Source organism: Cloeon dipterum, chromosome 1 (genome assembly GCF_949628265.1).
Source record: "Cloeon dipterum chromosome 1, ieCloDipt1.1, whole genome shotgun sequence".
NCBI classification, from domain to species: Eukaryota; Metazoa; Arthropoda; class Insecta; order Ephemeroptera; family Baetidae; genus Cloeon; species Cloeon dipterum.
Window position 1 is genome coordinate 16,889,736 of NC_088786.1, and position 20,760 is coordinate 16,910,495.

The 20,760-nt window shown below is 37.7% G+C and overlaps 2 protein-coding genes across 2 annotated transcripts; one reads left to right on the forward strand and one right to left on the reverse strand.

Moving 5' to 3' along the window:
• Positions 1 to 6,111: 6,111 nt before the first annotated feature.
• On the reverse strand, positions 6,112 to 8,410 carry LOC135947930 (uncharacterized). The gene is made up of 4 exons (XM_065496970.1): positions 7,979 to 8,410; positions 7,597 to 7,604; positions 7,341 to 7,451; positions 6,112 to 6,429 (listed from the first exon to the last, which is right to left on the reverse strand). The coding sequence occupies exons 1-4, from the start codon at positions 8,130 to 8,132 to the stop codon at positions 6,307 to 6,309; spliced, it is 396 nt and encodes a 131-aa protein (XP_065353042.1). The 5' UTR covers positions 8,133 to 8,410; the 3' UTR covers positions 6,112 to 6,306.
• A 1,171-nt stretch (positions 8,411 to 9,581) lies between these two features.
• LOC135948013 (kelch-like protein 18) lies at positions 9,582 to 20,618 on the forward strand. Its single transcript, XM_065497090.1, has 2 exons — positions 9,582 to 9,737; positions 20,045 to 20,618. The coding sequence occupies exons 1-2, from the start codon at positions 9,592 to 9,594 to the stop codon at positions 20,616 to 20,618; spliced, it is 720 nt and encodes a 239-aa protein (XP_065353162.1). The 5' UTR covers positions 9,582 to 9,591.
• The last annotated feature ends 142 nt before the right edge of the window (positions 20,619 to 20,760 follow it).

Consider the following 20,760-nt stretch of genomic DNA (forward strand, 5'->3'; position numbering starts at 1 on the left):
TTATTCCTATTTTTAAACTCTGTAGTAAAGAAGTAAGATTTTTTCGGATTAATAGGTGCGCTCATCTTGTAAACTCTTGTAGCCCTAAAAGCAATAAGAATTTGTGTTTTTGTCACAAATTTTACTTAATGCTATCTTTCTACTGAATAAACAAGGTTTTCTTGCGCTCAGCACGCAGTAAAATCCCTTTTAAGTTGCCTTTTTTATCGCCATACGACATAATTTTGCGCTACATCACTGCCACAAGCAGAGAAGGAGAGAAGAGATTCGAATAGTGAGTATATATCCTTTCGCTCGATCTCCACAAAACAGCAGTTTGCCTCCCACGAATAAAGCCCACTTGGATTTTGGCACAGTCTGAAAAGAAGAGGTCGTACATCACGCATGGAATTTTTTCCTCGCTTGCTAAGTAAATCAATTCTCCTGTGATGCCACGGCAGAAGGCCAAAATGGACAATGGTGGCATATATTCCTTCACACAAAACCACACAAATAAGTCACGTGCGCAGCGTGGAAATCGCAATTCTGTCGACAGACAGACTGCCAGCCAGGCCGGAGCCAATCTTTTTTGCTCCACCGTATGTATGGTGTATGTACACAAAGAGGAATATACATATTTGAGGAATTCGCCAGTGCGCCATCGTGTGTGAGTGTGTTTGTGAATCCGAAATGAGGGTTCTGTTTGCTTTTGGCACCGAGTGATAAAGATGAAAACGCGACCAGAGCTGTACGCAGGTGGAGTGCAAGATTTGCTCGCTGAGCCTCGAATTTCCAATATCTCCCCTGAGCAGCTGGAAATAAAACTAGAACCGAGAGAGCGATCGAATTTTATCCATGTATATATTATGGGTACAAGTGCGCTTTATGCAACTTGGAGCGTATAAGAGCATTCCAAGAATCCATTTAAGCTCTTAAGAGAGAGAGAGAGAGAGAGAGAGAGAGAGAGAGAGAGAGAGAGAGAGAGAGAGAGAGAGAGAGAGAGAGAGAGAGAGAGAGAGAGAGAGAGAGAGAGAGAGAGAGAGAGAGAGAGAGAGAGCAAAATTCATACCCTGTTTATTATAATTGCAATCGATTTAATGCCTTATGAGCAAGATGGAAGTTTTCTACTGCTGTCGTTATAACTAGAAGCGAATAATAGTACAGCTTTCAAGGCATGTAATTAGCTCGTTCATTTGACGTTGAGAGTTTCAACCTCTTTTTGAAGCCGTTCTCGTATATTCCTCGTGATGATGAAAATGGTTGAGAATTGTAGACAGTTTGTTTGGCAAAAAATAAACAGTTTGAAACAATTTGACAGGCTTTGTTTGAACAGTTTAAAGCAAATGTAGTCTGTTTTTTCAAGCATTTATCTTAACAATACATATTTTTTTGGATATTTTTCGGGTGCTACAAGTATTTAACATCGTTTGAGGCTTTCAAAAAGAGCTTCGAGAGAAAATTCAAATGGTTTTACTCGCATTTCTATGATTTTGGTAAATGTGAGCCAAGATTGGTCGAGCGACACTTAAAAAGTCAGCTCAAATAGGTGCTTAGTCATCTACTCTAATTTAAAACCAATCTTCATAAAATTAAAAAATATTACAAAACTGATTTCATCTTATGTTCATTAAATTATCATTATCACTTTGAAAACTTGAAATGGGTACACTATTGTTAAGGAATAAAATGGTATTGAATTTCTCACTTTCAACTACGACAAGATCCTAAAAGGGATTTTTGTTTCAAATTAATTTAAATGTTTCATTGAAATAATTTTTGCAATATAATAATTCATGACATTGTTCTTGTGCTCCTTCTTGAGCAAAACCTTTTGTGGTAGCACTCCAAGCTGCAAAAAATGTACACCATTTTCTTTCACTTTAATCTATTTTTATCAAGTTTTTCGATCGATTTCGATGGGTTAGCAAAATTAGATGTTTAAGACTCCAGAGACTGTCAGATGGTTTACGATGTGTTTTTTTCCCTCAAAATATTTAAAACTGCATGATTCATGTTCATCTTGGGTTCAAAATTAAAGTTACAGGCCAGCAATGAAGAACATTCAGTGTTGTACACTCTTTGACTTACGAAAAACGGAGGAAACGGGCCGCGCTGCTTTGGATGCGGCCAGACGGGCCATAGAGTAAGAAACCATAGAGTAAGAAAAAGAAGTGGTTCATTCAGTCTATTGTTTGTGGGATTTATAGCAATAAATCTTTAATGTGCAATAATTGAACCTGGGATTGAGTAACTGTTAAGTTTCTGATTTTTCCAAATTTCTTGATGAAATTAAACGGTTTGTCAAATATTTTTTGCTAGATTTCGATTCTTCTCGTCGCGAACAATCCAACGGCGGTGTGCAAATTACAGGGTAAAATTTCGCTCTGGCGAAATAAATCGTGATTTTGAATGAACAAACAGTGATCGCTGTTTAACATGTAAACTTTAGAGCCGACTTTCACAGGAATTTAAATGTCGACATGGAAAAATTTGATGAAAAAATTATTTTTCTCAATTTTGAGTACATCCAGTTTGAATCGGACGCAGGGAAAATACATTAAATCGATTGCCTGAACTTCCCAACCCCACCGATGACTCACTCCATAACGTAACTAAGCATTTTTCCTCGAGCTAAGGGCACTTGCGCTACTTCCTGGCAACTTCGGAGCAATTATTGCGAGGGCGTTTTCTCGCACAATCAAAGAGGGCCGCGCGAGCACAAAGCTCATTTCGCGCGCGCCGTAAATTAAAGTTCGGTGCGTGGCCCTACCGCCCGACGGGGAATTCGCACGCCGCGCTTTTGACATCGCCGAGCAATTTCCACTCCAACTCCACTCTCCGTTCTTATTTTATTGCATGAACGGGCTTTGATAAACTTTTGCCTCGCGGAAGGCGCAACTTTGCTTCTGCGTTTCGGCGCCAGCGGCGCGCGAAAGGTGAACGGAAATTTGCAAAACCACTTGTGCTTCTTCTTTTATGCAACAGCTGATTTTGTGCGCAATCCGATTCTTCGCGCTCGCAAAAGGTTCTTAAATTTCTTTCGCTCGATGATCTCAAACAACTGTCAAGCAATTTTAAGTTCCTGTAAACACATAATTTGAAGTCTTTGTAGAGAGAAGAATTTCAGATTTTGCAATAATAACTTCATAAATGATAAAAAGGAGAATTAAATAAGTTGATTATTTGTGCCGTGTGATCTTTGTGCCGTTTGGGGTGTTTAAGCTAATTTCTAACTCTCAAGCAAGCATCCTAAACAGAGGTATATAATCCATCATGCGGGCGAAGCGGCGTACAGCCGTCTCAAGACTCGACCCAGACCCAATGATTAAATCTCGGCTGGTGCCGCCTTTGACTATACAAATCTGCCCTTATCGTCCTTATTCTGCTTCGTCGGACAGCTGCTTTAAATTGGAAATGAATGGCACAAGACTCCTTTGTCCACTTTTCCCAGACAAACTAGCTTACTACCCTCCAAGGACCCCTTGCTTGCTTGCTTTATTCGCCCTCGCTGGCCCTTTATTCAATGCGAGGCGCCAATCGATTTGGGAACGCTGCTTTTTTATCCACCTCCGAAATGACAGAGAGGGCCGTCATCATTATCATAAATTCGAACGATCGCAAGCTCCTCAGATGGGTTTATGGGACATTATAGCAATATTTCATTTTTCGTATTCATAACGGAGGACAGTAGAAGTCAGAAATAATTCTTTAGGCATGAGATTTTGAGAATCTACAGTTTTTAAGAATACAGAGGTTGAAAAAAATGCATTTTTTATAATTGAAATTCTGAAAATCAGTGAGTGGTGTTGGAATTTTGGTAATCAGCCTCCACGTCAAGAGCTGGACAAAGAGAGCATTATTGTCATCAGTGTCATTGCCACTTATGCTCAGTTGCGTTGATTGTTGCTCATTACAGATTGTTTGGTTTATAAAGCATAGGCAACTAGAGAAAATCCAACAATTGATTCAAACATTGATATATCCTGCCAACCTCAAGAGCGTCACAATATCGCAGATCTCTATTTCCATCGCTAGTTTGCTTACGTGGAAGCCGATTCCAAAAGTTTCAACAACGGCACTTAGATTTCAGAATTGTCATCATCACATAAAACTCTGGAATTTTTTTCTAAAAACATCAACAAGGAATGTCTGGTTTCCCTTATGATGAGAATATTTTTTCAAACTCAAACATGCATATTACCGAAAATTTGCAAGAGTGAAGTATGGAGATAGAGGAAAGAATGTACATTTTAATTATAATTTCAGGACGATAGAGAGGGTCTCATATTTTTCTATTAATATTTTAATTTGAACTCGATAAAATTGCGGTTATTTTCAGAAATTTCAAGGAAAATGTACTATATCAGTTAGTTTGTTAACCCCTGGATTTACTAAACACAAAACAATACGCATCATCTTTTGTTTCATTTGTGAAATGAAGTTTATTCTCCTGTTTTATCTCGTGCCGAGCGTCGCATTCATAATGCAGAAGCCATCATTTTGAGTTCTCTCCCTCCATGATTGCGCACGAAAGGGTTGAAGGGAGGAACATAAAAATTGCGGCCACAGTCCACGTGATGGTGCCAAATGAAAATCCGGGCAGAGTGCAGATACGACAAAATCACTTGCCGCTCGCTCTCTGTGTGCTCGCTAAACAATAAAATGGAAATGCGCGATGCGGAAAAGTGCGCGATAATGAATGTGGCCATTTGTGGATTTTGGCGGAGAGAGCGTCAGCGGAGGTCAGAGAATGGAATGTACATATACAGTTCTGCTCGTTGCTTAATGTGAATTCTAAATACAACGTACGAGTGTTTGTAAACAAAATTTCGTAAAACCATATTCGCCGGGTCCACAGCGCAGCAGCAGATTCGTAGAAATGAAGATCGTGCTCTAAATCCGAGGTTTTGCAAGCGCGAAAGCCCAAAAGAGGATTTGAAATCGTCGCCTTAATCAGCGCCTCCCACGCAAAAACCCGAGGGCAAGAGTTAAGCGGATCCCAGAACGACGCAACACACAAACAATCCCGTTGGGAGTGTTCACCGTTCGCTCGCCCGCCGCGAGAAGCAAAAAAAATCGAAACACGGACGCAGATTTAGTTTTTCGAGGCGGAGGAATTCCTAATTAAAATTTCAGGAAAATTCAATTTAATCGCAGCAGTTTTCGCGTTGTGTCAGGAGCATTGTGCAATTCGTTTGGAGCCGCAGTGAGAATTTATTGAGAGAACAGACGATGGAAGAGCGAGGGATTCAATTAGTTGGTGCGCGCAGAATTCTATTTCATTACTTTGGTGGAAGCGGCGGACGTGAGCACGCGTGTGCCGCGTTCAAGAGCACACTGCAGCCGTAGTTCCAAATTAAAGCGATGCTGAAAGGCAATCCAATTTGAATTTCTAGACAGCCCTTCTGGTATATAAAGCGAGTGAATGCAAATGCGCCTGCCACGAGCGAGAGTTTCAGCTGGTGTTCCAGATGTATCGGAAATAAACTCGGATGAAATCAAGTAGAAAGTAAAAAGTGTTTCAAGGAAAGCTCTCTTTGTGCTCATCCAGGATAGCTGTTTGCGTAACTACTATCCTCCAAGCATTTTCCTGCGAAGTGTTTTCGCTTAAACCAATATAACCCACTTTTTTGCAAATTGACAAGCCAATCGATAATATGTGAAGTTGAGTAGTGCCAAATTCGAAATTAAAAAATATATATTCACCTAATAGCTACCTTAAATATAATCTTTACGAAAATTGAGATAAAGCTAAAATTAGCCTCGTTAAATTTTTGAGAAAATTGGCTCCAAAGTTTCCATGCTAATCAAGCGGCGAGCAATGTCTCCTTACTGACACTCATGATTTATTACGGCATGACGCAAATCAACATATAAGTCGCACACCGATGGGTTGATTGCGACAAGAGGAATAAAAATCTAGCGAAAAAATCATTGGTAAAAACAATTTAATCCATCGAGAAGTTTGGCAAAACCTGAAATTATTTTCTCTCATTCAAAGTTCAAAGATTACAAAAAATACAAAGATCGTCAGCTTCACTTTACATTATTATAATTCAGATTCCTTAGATATCCATAAGCAGCAATTTTCAAACTAACCAAACAAAGAGAAGATTTGGCGGGAAATCTCTTTCTATAATATAGTGTGATGCATATAGTAAACAGAGGAAGTGAAAGTGAACTTGATCACCATATAAAGTTAAATGTGAAAACGATGATCAATGAGAGCTCTTATGGTGAATATTGACCGATAGTCATTTTATTGTTTCCTTTAAAATGACGGAAGTACTTATAGTTTCTTTAATCCTTTAAATCAAATCAAGTTCTCTATTCTCCAGTCGTCGCCCTGGTATGCGCGATGCAATCCTGGTGAAACGGGTAGATGAAAGCTCCAGCACTGCATGCATCAGTCTTGCCAGAGTCAATGCAGATGCCGTCTATTTGATGCACCTATGAGTCAATAAGAAAAATTCGTTTGAAATTCGGCTAAGATTCACTAGCGTTGAACTTAAATTAACTGTCAACTCAGACATGGAGTTGGTGGCATGAAAAGTGCGATATTGTTGAGCTCGCAAACTTGTTAGCCAGATCGTGAGTGATCGCGTGACAGCTGACACATCAGATTTTGTCATGCGGCAAATTGCATCCATTTACAAGTGCGAACTTCGTATCAGAGCGAGTTTGATTAACTGCCTCCACACAGGCAAAATGAAAATTGAGTTTGCAATCTTGTTGTGTGCTTTTTGAGCGTGGGTTAAACAAAGTTTCTATTTATCCACAATAATTGTCAAGGTGAAACTCAATTGCATTCTATTAACCAGGAAAAATGTAATGGATAAAAAATTTGTTAAATATCAACTGGCTATTTAAAAGAACTCTTTGTCATATACAAAAATGAAGTGAAACAGAAATTTAAAAAATCTCTTCGCTCCTTAGATTAATATTTCGTTTTTAAACAATTTTTCTTTTTTGTAAGACACAAGATTATTTTTGCTATGGCCCAGTAATTTCGCTGAATGATAAACTCAAACATTTCTTTTAAATAATTTCCACGAATAATTTTTCAATAATTACTCAATATTCCTAAAATTTTCCGACTAAACAAATATTTCCCGCTGGCAAAGTTTTCCAAGTCAAAGTACTGACAAAGTCCTAACAGATCTAATTAACTGAAAAGGGTTGCTACAACATCCCCCGTTAGAGTACTGCTCCTTTACGTGCCAAACAAAGCGGTGTGATGGGAGTAGCAGGTGTATTTTCTTAATTGAGTCGAGTGAAGTGATCAAAGAAATTAGCTTCCGCGTGCGCAGCACTAACTCGGTTGGAAAATTGTTCAAATTTCGTCTTATTTTTGGTCTCACCGTTTGCATCGTGATAGTGCACCTGCGGTGGTTCACTTCATTTGCATTCCAAGTGACGGGCAAATTGACAAAGTTCCTGCTGGCATCCATCTTTGACGCGTCTTCCTGGAACTGGGAGCATGATTCGAATTTGTCAAGAAGAACAAATACAGAAACTTCGTCGTTCTACTTAGGTGCAGAACGTTTCCAATCAATTTAGCGGCAAATTTCCACGGAAAAGATTGATCGCTCAGAGACGCAGCTAATAATTTCAAACTTTCCCCACTTAAGAAAATTATATTAAATTTGCTCATGGCATTATTGATTTTACTGTGAACTAACTTACTATTCACAAGTATGGAAAAGTAGTAGGAGGGAGTAGTGCACATTCAATCCGAAACTTATGGCGATTTTTCGGTACCATTCGAAAGATTTTGATAAAACACGACAAGGTACGAGTCCATTTTTAAAATGACTTCTCCGGGATTTCGGGAAAGAAAACCTTTATTTGCAAAACAAGTTCATTAATTATTTAATTAATAATAATCCTTAAAAGAAAGCTTTACTGGAACAATATAATTGATTTTTGTCCCCTTTTCAAGCGCAAATAATTAAATTCTCCGGTTGAAAACACGCAGCATTTTAATTAAAAGTTTGGCTTACGAGGTTGAAAGGCGCTGTTGCGAAGGGAAACTTGGAGGGGCTGAACTCGGCTTGCAGGGCGGCGGATGTCGCCGCTACCAGGATCCAGAGAAACATGTTTCTGCGGCAAAAGCAGATTACCATACATACGTTCAGGGATGCGAGCCTCATTATGCTTGCTCTCGGCGCACGTCTGCCGCAGGAATGAGCAAAGGACAGTCGTAATCAGCCAGTTTTATGTGCGGAGCCGAGCAAAAATGACGCCAAAATTCTGGGGCGCACGAATCAAAACAAGCTGCCGTGCGTGCCGTCGTCCGGGGGACGCTAGACCACCGACAGCGAGCTCTTGAATTGAACGCTGATTGCGCTGGATTCATGCAGCAATGAAAAATTGCGTTTCCTTCCTCAGTTTCATTGTGGAATGTGAACCGTTTGTCAAGCGGAATTCAAAAGAAAGCAAAGAAGTATTTTTCATCAAATCCAACACAATAACAACCAAGGCTGTGAATTAAAGTTCTTTGCTTTCGCAAAATATATTGTTTAATTTGATACAAAATTTTAGCCACATCCACACGTTTCTCGGTTGAAATGGCACTGAATCGATATTTACTACAAAGGAAATAAAAACTGAGATAATAGTCTAAAACCTGAGAAAAATAATTTCGAATTTCATCGGGCTATTTGATGATTTAGAGAGTTTTAAACTATTTTAATTTGCTTTTAAACATATATTCCTGTGTGTTTTTGGTCTAAAATTGCATGATTTGTGCTGACTTGATCGTCCCTTATATGATTGAAATATAGTTTAGCAAAAATTGTCAATTTTCTAAAAGTCACAGCCATGAAAATAACCTATTTACCGGTTTTCCCTCTCTCACTTTCTCTTTTTAAACCTGTTAATAGAGCTCGAAAAGCAGCTCTGAAAACCTCTTCCTCCGCCCGTTGCTGCACGATTCGTCTACAGCAAGTCGATTAGTAAATGATGCCCAACTTGGACCGTGAACGAGTTTTCGCTTCCACTCTTGCCATCTTCCTGTTCCAAACTTTTGCCCAACCTCTAGCGATCCAATTCACATTAGCGGAGTGAACCTGAAAGCCAATATTGCATTTTCTCTTAGGCTATATTCTTTATCAAATATAATAATTATATTCATGGTATAAATTTTGTTAAAGCGCCTGCAAATATGGAGGTTAGGCATCCCGCACTACCATTATGACATTGTCGGTCGCAGACAATCATTTTTATTTTATTCACAGTAGCTGAATTGAGTCCTTTTCGTTGTTTGCAAAAGCTGGATTCACTTCAGGCGGACTAATTAATGCTGACGAACAATGAATCTGTGTTCATTTTAACCATTTGCATTCATGCTTCATGTACCTCATCCAAAGCTTTTATTAAAAAATTGTGTAGTTTTTATTTTTTTTCAACACTTCGTACCAGCTAATTAACTGGTAGAAATTAATACTTCAAACAAGGATGAGTTGTCAATTTTTATTGTAATTTATGAATCTGTCAGCGAAAATTCAAGCTCTATTTATCAACAATAGAATTATGCATTATTAAAAAAATATTTTTTAGATTTAAAAGGAAGCAACAATTTAATTATTTGATAGAGTTGTTGGAAAGAAAATGGCCAGTACTCGCGCAACCATTTTCGCATCGCTCTTTGACCTATATCTGAACGGGACCAACTGCGACCTGGTGTTGCTCTCTTCAGATGACGTCAGGTTCCAGGTGCACTCAATCGTTGCAGCAGCCAGCTTTCCTACTGTCAGGTATGCCACTGTCAGGGTTTTACCTGACGATATTACGATCGCATTAATAATTGTTCCGCACCGATATGTATTTACGTTAACTTTCGGGCACCCACAAGGGAGAGCGGAGGGAGAGACTCAGGTATCAATAAAGGCAACGCAAGAACCTCCCCCTCACGAGCACACGACCCGCTCGCACCAACGGATTCTCTCTCCTGACGGCACACGAGCAAGAGGGTAACTCTCACGCTCCCCCGCTCGTCCCTCTGGGTAGCCACGCTGTGTACTGTCGCCGCTATAACTGCAATAAACTGGTATGGTATAGTAACTGGGCATTTTCCCTTCTTGTCCACCCTGCACCCTGTAAAGTCTACTTTGGCCACAGAAGAAAAGACTCTGACCTCGTGATAGGGAGAAGGCGCGCCGGCAGGGCCGACTGCGCCCATTCGGCGGCCCTGCCCCGCGTCGCTGACATGTGGAGGCACACCGGCGAGATTACCCGTAAAAAGTATTTGTCAGCCCTCACGAGCGAAGAGTTTTTTTTTCTGTTGCCAAAGTGCCCTCCCAAACCCAGCCCTCCAAATTTTTTTGGACCCGAAACCCCCCCAACAAGCGCGTAATTTCCTCCTAAAGGACATGTAAAATCGAACTTACGTACGCGTCATGCAAATTTTGTAAATATTGTATAATTTAAAATATGTCAGGTGCATATTAGGCGATCTAATTTTTTCTTTGCACGCTGAGACATACGTAAATTTAAAATGGACGGTAAATCTTTGAAAATCGGACGCCGGTTGCTCGATGAATTTTTCGGTGAAAGTACAGAGGACGTTGAATTATTCCTACAGGACTTACACGTAATTAGGAAACTCTCTGGAATGACAGAAGATGAAACGTTTAATGTTCTTGAAAGCAAATTACAAGGACACGCGAAAAACTGGCTTTTGCAGTGGGAATGTGACCCATTAAATGTAAATAAGGGACTTGATGAACTTTTGAACGATTTGAAAAATTGGCACAATGATTTCGCACACTCGTACTACGTTAAAACCCCGAGAAAACATAGCGAACCGCGAGATTCTTCCTCTTTCTCAGATAGCGATCAATCTACCGATAATTTTGAGACAGATTACACCTTTAGAGTCAGCCGAGACCGTAAGAAAAAAATCAAAAACACAAAAGGAGGAAAAAGATGAACTAATTTTACTCCTCCTCAAACAGTTGCAACAAAAAGAAGAGCAATTGCGCACTCTTCAAGTGGCACCTTGCACCGCACAAAACACATACGCGTTAACTTCACCTCATACTAATTATGTACTCATGAAAACCCCGCTACCTATACAACAACAGTTCGTGGAAATTCTTCCTCAGCCGCAACCACAGCATGTTTTCCCAATTTACCAATACCCAGCCGAGTACCCGTCGTACCAAATGCACCCACCACCAGATTTCGCACCTGCCTACCAAACGGCACCCCAGTCAGAACAACAGCAATTTTTCTCATACCGAGTCCCCAAAATTTGTTTCAAATGCAACCGCAGTGGACACATTAGAAAACAATGCAGATCACGCGTAGGAGATGCGCATCGCGGAAATAGGAGACAAAATTACTCTTCGCGCACGCACGGCCATATAACATCTCAGCTGGCAACGACATGCGGCAATCCACCAAACGCTATTTTTCCCCAGAACGCGCACTCGGCTCAAACGCGAAAGGTACTCCGTAACGTGCCGGTTTATGCACCCAAATCAGCAGCAAACCCAGAAAAGAAGAATCAAAAAGGTGTAACGTCTATCACGCAAAATCAAAGCCTCGCCAGGGAACGTGCTCATGTAAATATTGTAAATTCCATTTCCTCCAAAGAAGCCAAATCTTCAGTTCCCTCGGAAAAGGGTAATTCGCAACAACAAAAGCACGCGATTAACCAAATACCGTTCTCATCAGTGCCAAAATCAAGTTCAAGCGAGTATTTCGATTTGTCATATTTTCAAGACGAAAACCAAAAGCCAGTAGTGAATTTGCACGAACAAAAGAGAGAAGTTTCGCACACAACCGGATTTGTAGCTCAAAGTGAATTAATATCCGAAAAAAGAGCTCCAGAACATGCATGTACATTGGCGGAAACCAAAAATGCCGGAATAACTGGACAAGTAGAGTCATTCCAATCAGGTCAGGTGAAAAATGAGATTGGAAGATCTAACGTTAAGAAAAAGAAAACTCCAAAGAAGATCAATTCACAAGGGAAAATTGTACGTACAAAATTAGAAAATGCGCAAAAGGCTGAAATTCAAATTGCAAAAGACACTGCTATAGAAAATGGCGTAGTTGTAAATAAGTTCGAATCGCAGAAAAAAGCGTTAATCAGTACAGCAGAAAATAGCATCACATTACCAGGAAAATGTGTAGTAGCTACTGTAGCAGCAGTTAAGCAAGAAACTAATAACTTGAATGAGCGCGAAAATCACGTTGAAAACTGTGATAAGACTATTCCCAGTGACAGGATTAAGGAAAAACCTGAAATTCCTTTGAAACTAAAACCCATCATCAAGAACACAGTAGATTTTTTACGAAATCTTGGTAACTTTAGTAGCAAGTGGCGCAATAAGCGAAAGCACGAAGACAACACGAAAACCTTCGAAATGGTTAAAATACCGAAAAGCGAGGTATTGCCGAACAAGCCAGAGAACGGTTGAGAGTTGAAGTTGCATATGTAAAATGATTTGTAAAGTAATCGTAGCATTTCGATTTGTGAAATTTACATTCAGTAATTTGAACGTCAAACGCTTTTCTTCGAAAAATGTGCATGATTTTCCAAATAAATAAATTAGGTACGATTTCCCTTCAACAAAGGACATGAAACAAATTTGAGAAGACGGAATACTAATATTCTTAAAAGCAGTATTGATAAATTTTCCTCTATGCGCAATAAAAATATAAAGAAAAACGGAATGATCAGTTTATGATATCCAGATTGTCGCAAAGTTATTGAATTTTTAAGGTCCCGATCGCAGTTTTTTTTAATAGTAAATTAACGTCCACAAAAGAAAAAATCATAAAAAACGACGCTATATATTATTTTTCTTCTTCCTTCATACTGATTTCTTAAGGTCAGGTCTCTAGATCTCTCTACATGAATGTGTATTATATTAATCCAGGTCAATGAACCAAGTCAATGCCAAGTAACCCCCCGTCCCTTAACTTTTCACTCGCCAGCACAAAGAGTAATATAAAGCTTTAAACGTTAGCAAACAATAGCACACAGCATGAAAACCTTTACTTCACAAATTCTCATTACAGGCGGCGCAATTTTTATTCAAAAAATATTCTAAATAAAATCCTACTCCCCTAAAGGTCACCAAAATCCACCAATGTCAATCAATTTTCCTCAAATCCATTTCCCACGAACTCTCTGTATATCATCCAAGTTACATCATTAACAAGAAAGAGGTTTAGAACCTATATCACCAGGAGTTCCAACTTCCTTCCTCATACAAAAATAACTTTTCTTTAAAAAATATCCCCAACCTAGAGTTCATAAATAAATAAACCTTTGTCATCTTTCAAATTCAAAAGCCTCTAAAAAGTTCTCACAAAGTGGCAAGACATTAAATCTTGAAGTTCATACAGGTCAAGGAACCCTATTTTAAGAGGATCAAAGCAGCACAAGAGACATTGTATCGAAGTAATCTTTTGTCGTAAAAAAAGGACAAATTTTTCCCCCCCTTTAAAGAATTAGACCGACCGCCCACTAAAGAAAACCCCCCTATTTATCTCACGCTCGCCCTCTGACAAACGAAACACATCTGTTTTAGAAGGTCAAGCGAACAATTAACCATGAATACCTTTGTGCTTGGTTCTATACAAAAAAGGTTATTGTCAAGTTCTTACAAAGCTAAAAAATTCCTATCTTTTTATGAAGCATTGATACATTCTGCTCTTTCATCTATTATTACGATTTCTTTATGTATTTAATTTTTGTCACATTCTTATTTCTCTGTTTTAATATGAACACAATACTCAATACCCATACATTAAGTTTTAAGTAATGAATTAATATGGCAGGAACACGCAATTAGGTTTAATAATAAAGTGCAGAAAGCTTTCCCGTGATAGAGAACCAAGAAGGAGATAAATCCAATTGTTAGTTTTTACTCCTAGTGCAACACAAATATTAGTCGCGGTTTTATTTAATTTTTCATTACGCGACACACACTTGGTCAAGATTTGAGGTTACCATATCCAAAACTTCCAACGTGGGCAGAAAATTCCGGCCAATCGGGCAGTTGACTCAAATTCGATTTTTTTATCTTAATTTTAAGAGCGCGCAAATTTTTTTATATTAGTTTTAAAGAGGTCAACTGTTTCATTTCTTTAATAATTAGTGGTTGCAATTGACGGTTACAGGACAGAAGCGAGATAGTATGTCACAAAATTGAATTTTTTTATATCTTGGTTACATTTCGGAAACACACGGTTTTTGGATAATGATTGAAGAGAAATGACAAGTAAAGAATGAGTTATCACTGCGTTAAACCCTGCATAGGAAATTAAGAGTTATGGAAATTTCACAGAATTTCGTGAAAATAAAAAGAAAATAATGAGTATGTATGTTGCGATAAAAGCAGCGGCTTATTTGCACCATCAAGGTGAACATAATATGTGTTTCGAAACTCTAATTTTTTGGTATACTTTTCCAATATACCTCAACGGTACGTGTGAGCATGGTAGACACAAAACGAGACGAACTTCTAGATATTCACGATATTAAAGGAAAAAGGTTCAAAACAAAGTGGCGATAATTTATAAAAGTTATGAATATGATACTCAATGAGTAAAGATATTTCTCGAGTCTAGTTTTCTCAAAGCGATCAAAGGGACACTTTTGTAGAATGTAAAGTCAAAGTATTAAGCGCGACAAGGAGGAAAAAGAGAAATTGAGCGTAAAATATCCACCTCGAACCACCAGGAAACTCACCAATATAACAAGGCGTATACATACGTGACTAAACCTTAAGGTCTGAAGCAAAGAACTGTTTATTTTGTTGGAATAGAAAGAATACATGAAGCCAAAAAAAAAGGAGGCAATTCTAAAAGTATTTATCCCTCTGATAAATGGCGAATCCCATTAAATCGCTTCTCTGATGAGTTCTATTGATTTAGCATTAAAGACAAGGTACTTCAATTAAACATGGAATGTGTATATATATATTTTAGTTATTAATAGAGTATTGACATGACACCCTTCTCACTGCTCAAATCAAGAAATTATAATGAATATGCAATCAGATATTCATTTAATAGCAAAAAGAGAGTTAAACAAAAAACTAACCCCCCCCCCATTCCCGCGCGCCAGCCAGCCATAAGAAAATTTAATTTATTTTATTAAAATTCTCAACGAAACCCCAATGCTAACGTAACTTTTAATTCAAATCAATTCCGTGATTGGAAGCCTTTTAGCATAATTTAATAGAATCACTTCGATTTCAATAAACCATATCACTCAAATCAATTTTAAAATTCGAACAACTCACGATCCTTTATCTTTTTTTTCATTTAATAAATTAAAAGATATTAAATTTTCATAAAAAAAATATTAATTATTCAATCATTTTGCAATTTTCATAGTTTGATAAATTTTGGGAGACTGGACTTTATTAACGTTTGGAAGTCACTTGGCAAATCTAGTCCTGTGTTTTCGCATGGCCAGCAAAACACAGATCTTAGCCTGATGATTTCTGACTGCTAATATAGGCAGAAGGCAAACAAATATTACTAAAATCTCATGAGTATTTCAACTTACTGCAACGCGTGAGCAGCCAAGTTGGTAATAATTATGACTGATTGTTGGTCTTATTATTTAGCCGAGTTGAATAATAGTCCAGTGAACCCGCAGTTAAAGAAAAAAAAAGTTAATTTCATTGGAAACATAATTAGAGAAAAAGATAGTTATTAGCAAACCAGATTTTGTAATCTTGAGAGATTTTTGAGCATAGCATGACATAAGTGACAGAGACAGAGAAATAGAAACAGACACGTGGCGGCGGCGGCGGTAGCGTTGGTTTAACATAATAGATAATTACTCCCGGTTAGGCATGCAACAGCAATAATGTACGCAGAGGCAGAGTGTAGCAAACATAAAACATTTTTGTGACATTATACAAAAAATTCACCACACATTTCTAATACAATTTACGGTTACAATTTTTTTTTCAAAAAATAAAGGGTATCAACATTGTCAATGTCAATACTTGTAAATATAAACAATTAGTCTCGACGATTACTACAAAAAAAGGCGTGCATCTCCCCTCCGCCCTGTTCAGTTCTAATTATTTTTCTTTTCAGTTTAATTTCGTATTCTTTTCAGATTTTTGAAATGCTCATGTTAAAGCAATCAGGTAGAGAATTAATTTTGAATAGACTTGAGTTTAAAGAGTTTTGAGAGTTGAATTGATTTAAGAAATAAATTAAAAAGCTAGATTATTGTAAATAAGATAACAAGTTGAATTAATAATTTCGAAATACTGAGCATTTCCAACGATAATTTAAATTTTACCTAAGAGTATAACAATGGCACAGATATTAAAGTTATTTATCTTTTGAAAAAAAAATAGATGTTTAATATTTAAAATATAATATCAAATTGATTAATTTCCATTAATGAGTTATTTTTATTAATTACAAAATAGAAGATTTGATTAAATTTTGAGTAAATACCAGCAATGAAATTGAACAAAACTAATATACTTTGTAAAATTTACAGCAGCCCAACGATGTTTCCAGTAATTGTATATTGACTACATTAGACTTGTTTCCCATCAAGTAAAAATAAGATCACGGTTAACGGCAGCTTGTAATTCGAATTCAACAAATTTGTGTCTCTCGAACAAAAAATGCAGCCAATTATTTTTTTTTCTCCTTTCTAAGAATGCTATTGCAAAGTATATCCAAAAACAATTTAATTCAACAATTAGATTAGCGTAAAACAAAACCAATTCAGACTGTAAAAAATGGATTCTTAATTTTTTTGGCATAATTGAATATATTATCCCATATCATACTGATCAGACACAATCAAATTAAGTTGGCAACATTAAGTTTAATTGGAATGATTTCGTTTGCATTTTCATTATACCACATTTCAAGAATAGCATCATTTTTCACATTGTGCAATAAACCTATTGAATTCAGCCATAATAGCAATCCCGCCGGAACGACAAATAATAGACTCAACATAATAGAAACACTCAAAAAGAAGACATTTCCACAAACATCATACACCACAGTTTCTGCCAGAAACGTAAATACAACACACTGACACAAAAAAAAACCAACACGTGAGAAAACCGACAAATTAATATGAAATTAAATTCACACACACTTGAGCAATAATACATAAAATCAACACTAAAATCACAAATAAATTTCGTTCTTTTTTTTTTAATTTACGGAGGACAAAGAACTAACAACACCGCACCTTCATAATTAAATAAATTGCGTATCAACAAATTCTCACTTTATATCTTCTAACAAAACCAAATATTACGGCAATTTTAAATAATCTTAGAAAAAAATATTTTTTCACGAGCCCACCAATCACATGATACACTGTTAAATTGGACGGAATGATCATTTCAAAACAAAACACACACACTTTCATGGCTTAAACTCTATGCCACATTTTTCCCCTAATTCAGCAACTCTACTCTAGAACACATTAAAACACCCTTGTTTACACAAAATGACTAATTTTGCCAAAAAGCAGCAAAACAAGAAATAACAGAAAAGAAATGGAATTGATGGATTTAGCAGTAAATTAATGTATTTTTCAACATTTTCAAGAATATTCATATATGCTATATAGCTGCTCAAATTAAGTTACAAAGTTTATGGATATAAAGAATATAAACGCTTAGAAAAAAGAGTATATCGTTGAGCTTTATAAAATAATAATTCATATTCAAGACAAATTATTTAATTTGGATACAACAGTAAAATTTGATAGACATTGATTTTGCACTATAATCATTTTATGCAAGCATTTAATTTTTTTTCCTTTTGTTTTATTTTCCGATTTGTTTATAATATAATTTTTCATCTTATTCTCACGATGGAATTGAAATTTTGAATTTTAAGGCACCAGCAGTAAGAAGTTTTTTTTTTAAGTTCACAGACAAACAAAGTAACGTACATTTAGTGCCATTTCCTGTAAATACTTTCCACTGTACCTATATATTCCACTTATGGGCACATAACCCGAAGAAGCAGTCACAGAGAGTAACTCCTAAACGAAACTCTGGAATTGACCATAAGGATGTGGCACACGAAAAAGCAGACCCCTGGAAAATCAAAGAAGCCACAACTTTAACAAGCGCGCCCGGTCCGTTTTGAAGTGGTACCTGAAACAGATGACCCCTGGAAAATCAAGGAACCTTCCAGCCAAAGACTATTGTGACTCTGCCATTCCACAACAAATGGACCCAGACAGTACGACATTTTCGAAAAGATGACAAACAAGTGTTGTGCAGTGCTATAACCAAAACAATGACATTTACTCATAGTGCAACGGACGCGAGTGTTATATTATTATGTTCGGTATATTTCTTTAATTTAACGACGAAGAATTGTATTCATTTTCATTCTATCTCAGCAAACGGTTGTCCAAATTAGATATAAGCAATTTTTTTTCACTTTCCAAGGTAACAAAACGGACAGCCTTTCACACGGGTTCAAGAAGTTTTCTTTGTTTTGTTCAGATTAGGCAATCAAGGGACACAACGCGAATATCGTTTCCTTATTAATTTTACTTAAATTTAAGATAGATATTCATTTGCCAGATCTTAGCATACTTTAATTTATTAAGTTACATTATATCACATTAAGCGTTAAATTTATTCCACATTAACATTTTGCTATCGGAGTATTTTCTTTTCTTCTTTATTTCAAATCGCGATTCATTAACAAGAAAAAAAGAAACCATCCAACCAATTCATTACTTTAAACATTTATAGTGGTAATTTGATTTGTGAAGAATTGCTCTCTATTTGACTCAGAACGAGGAAGTTTGATAAATCCTGGAAAAAACTTCGTCAACTGATTACAGCAGCGTGTGTGATTACACACATGGAACATCACACCAATCATCATTCAGTCCTCAGGGCTTGGAAGATCCGGCCGCCGTTATAATATATCACTCACGACCACAGAATCATCTAGCATCGCCCCAAGATTTGCTTGCAACCAACAACTATGCTCCTACATGCAGCTGTCTTAAACGTTCAAGACCGATAATTCCCACTTACCTCACTTGGTTGAGAGCAAATAATTTACCTGTCACTTTTCCTCTAGAATTTTTTCATCTTTTCATGCGCTCCACATTTTATTTAAATTGTTTTGTAAATTTCGAACTCTAATTTGCCAATTTTTTTCTTTGCTGGTTGGAGGTGTAGAAGGTGTTCTACCATTTAATTACAATTAACGTTTAATATAAATCTCCGAAAGTGAAAGTTAGACACCTAAGACACACACATACACACATCTACACATTGATACATACTTAGTTAAGATTTGAAAGAAAAAATTAGATTAAACTGAGGTAATTAGGGCACACAAACAACACAAACACATGAATACACAATTATGTCCGAAATTAAAATGTAAACACGGGATATAAATCAAATGTTAGAATTAAGAAAAAACAAGAAAACAAAAAACCAAACCCCAATGAGATGTCAGGGTTTTACCTGACGATATTACGATCGCATTAATAATTGTTCCGCACCGATATGTATTTACGTTAACTTTCGGGCACCCACAAGGGAGAGCGGAGGGAGAGACTCAGGTATCAATAAAGGCAACGCAAGAACCTCCCCCTCACGAGCACACGACCCGCTCGCACCAACGGATTCTCTCTCCTGACGGCACACGAGCAAGAGGGTAACTCTCACGCTCCCCCGCTCGTCCCTCTGGGTAGCCACGCTGTGTACTGTCGCCGCTATAACTGCAATAAACTGGTATGGTATAGTAACTGGGCATTTTCCCTTCTTGTCCACCCTGCACCCTGTAAAGTCTACTTTGGCCACAGAAGAAAAGACTCTGACCTCGTGATAGGGAGAAGGCGCGCCGGCAGGGCCGACTGCGCCCATTCGGCGGCCCTGCCCCGCGTCGCTGACAGCCACTCGCCCACAAATTTTCAAGAAAAAATAATTAAGCCATAATTATGAAGGATGCCATTTTTTTAAATTCGTTCAATTATTTGGTGGCGGCTTCCACAGACTTGCGGTAGAATATTTTATTCTCTTAACAATAGATGCATTTGTACATTGTACAGGCATGAGATCGAGCAAAAGAAGAGAACGGGCTTTCTTTCCTGCCTGAATGTGAAGAAGGGGCGCAAGAAGGAAACAATAGTCCTGAAGAAAATTCATTCGATTGAACTGAATCTACTGGTGCGCTTTGCCTACACAGGCGACTGTCAGCTTCACGCCATCGACAGCGAAGACCTCGTCGACTTGCTCAGGGCCTCCATCGAACTCAGGGTTGACGAATTAGCTGATCAAATTCGCAATCGTTTCCGCCAAAGATTAACCCCGAGTGCCGCCCTCAAACTGTTTCATCAAGGCAGGAAAAATGCTGGTTTTGAAGATGCGTTCCTCGTGGCCGAGGAGTACCTGTTACGACACCTGGTGCAATTTCATCCTGCGGACCTGCAGGACGTGGAAGTGGAGGACCTGATGACCTTCTTGAAGGATGACAGACTAAACGTGGAAAGCGAGGAAGATGTTTGGCGCATTGTTGAGGCTTGGGTGTCAAAGGATGAGGTCAAAAGAACGCCTGCTCAGGAACAACTGATCGCTTGCCTCAGGACTGGTCTTGTTTCAGTTCAATTAATTAATAAGGTTTAATAGTTCAGTTTTAAAATTATTTATTATAATTTTTACATGGTTGCAGGTCCTGAAAAACAATACTATCAGCAAGATTGTTCAAAATTCATTAGATAAAATTAGAGAAAAAGACAAGACAGGCGTATTTTACGAGGTGAGGGCC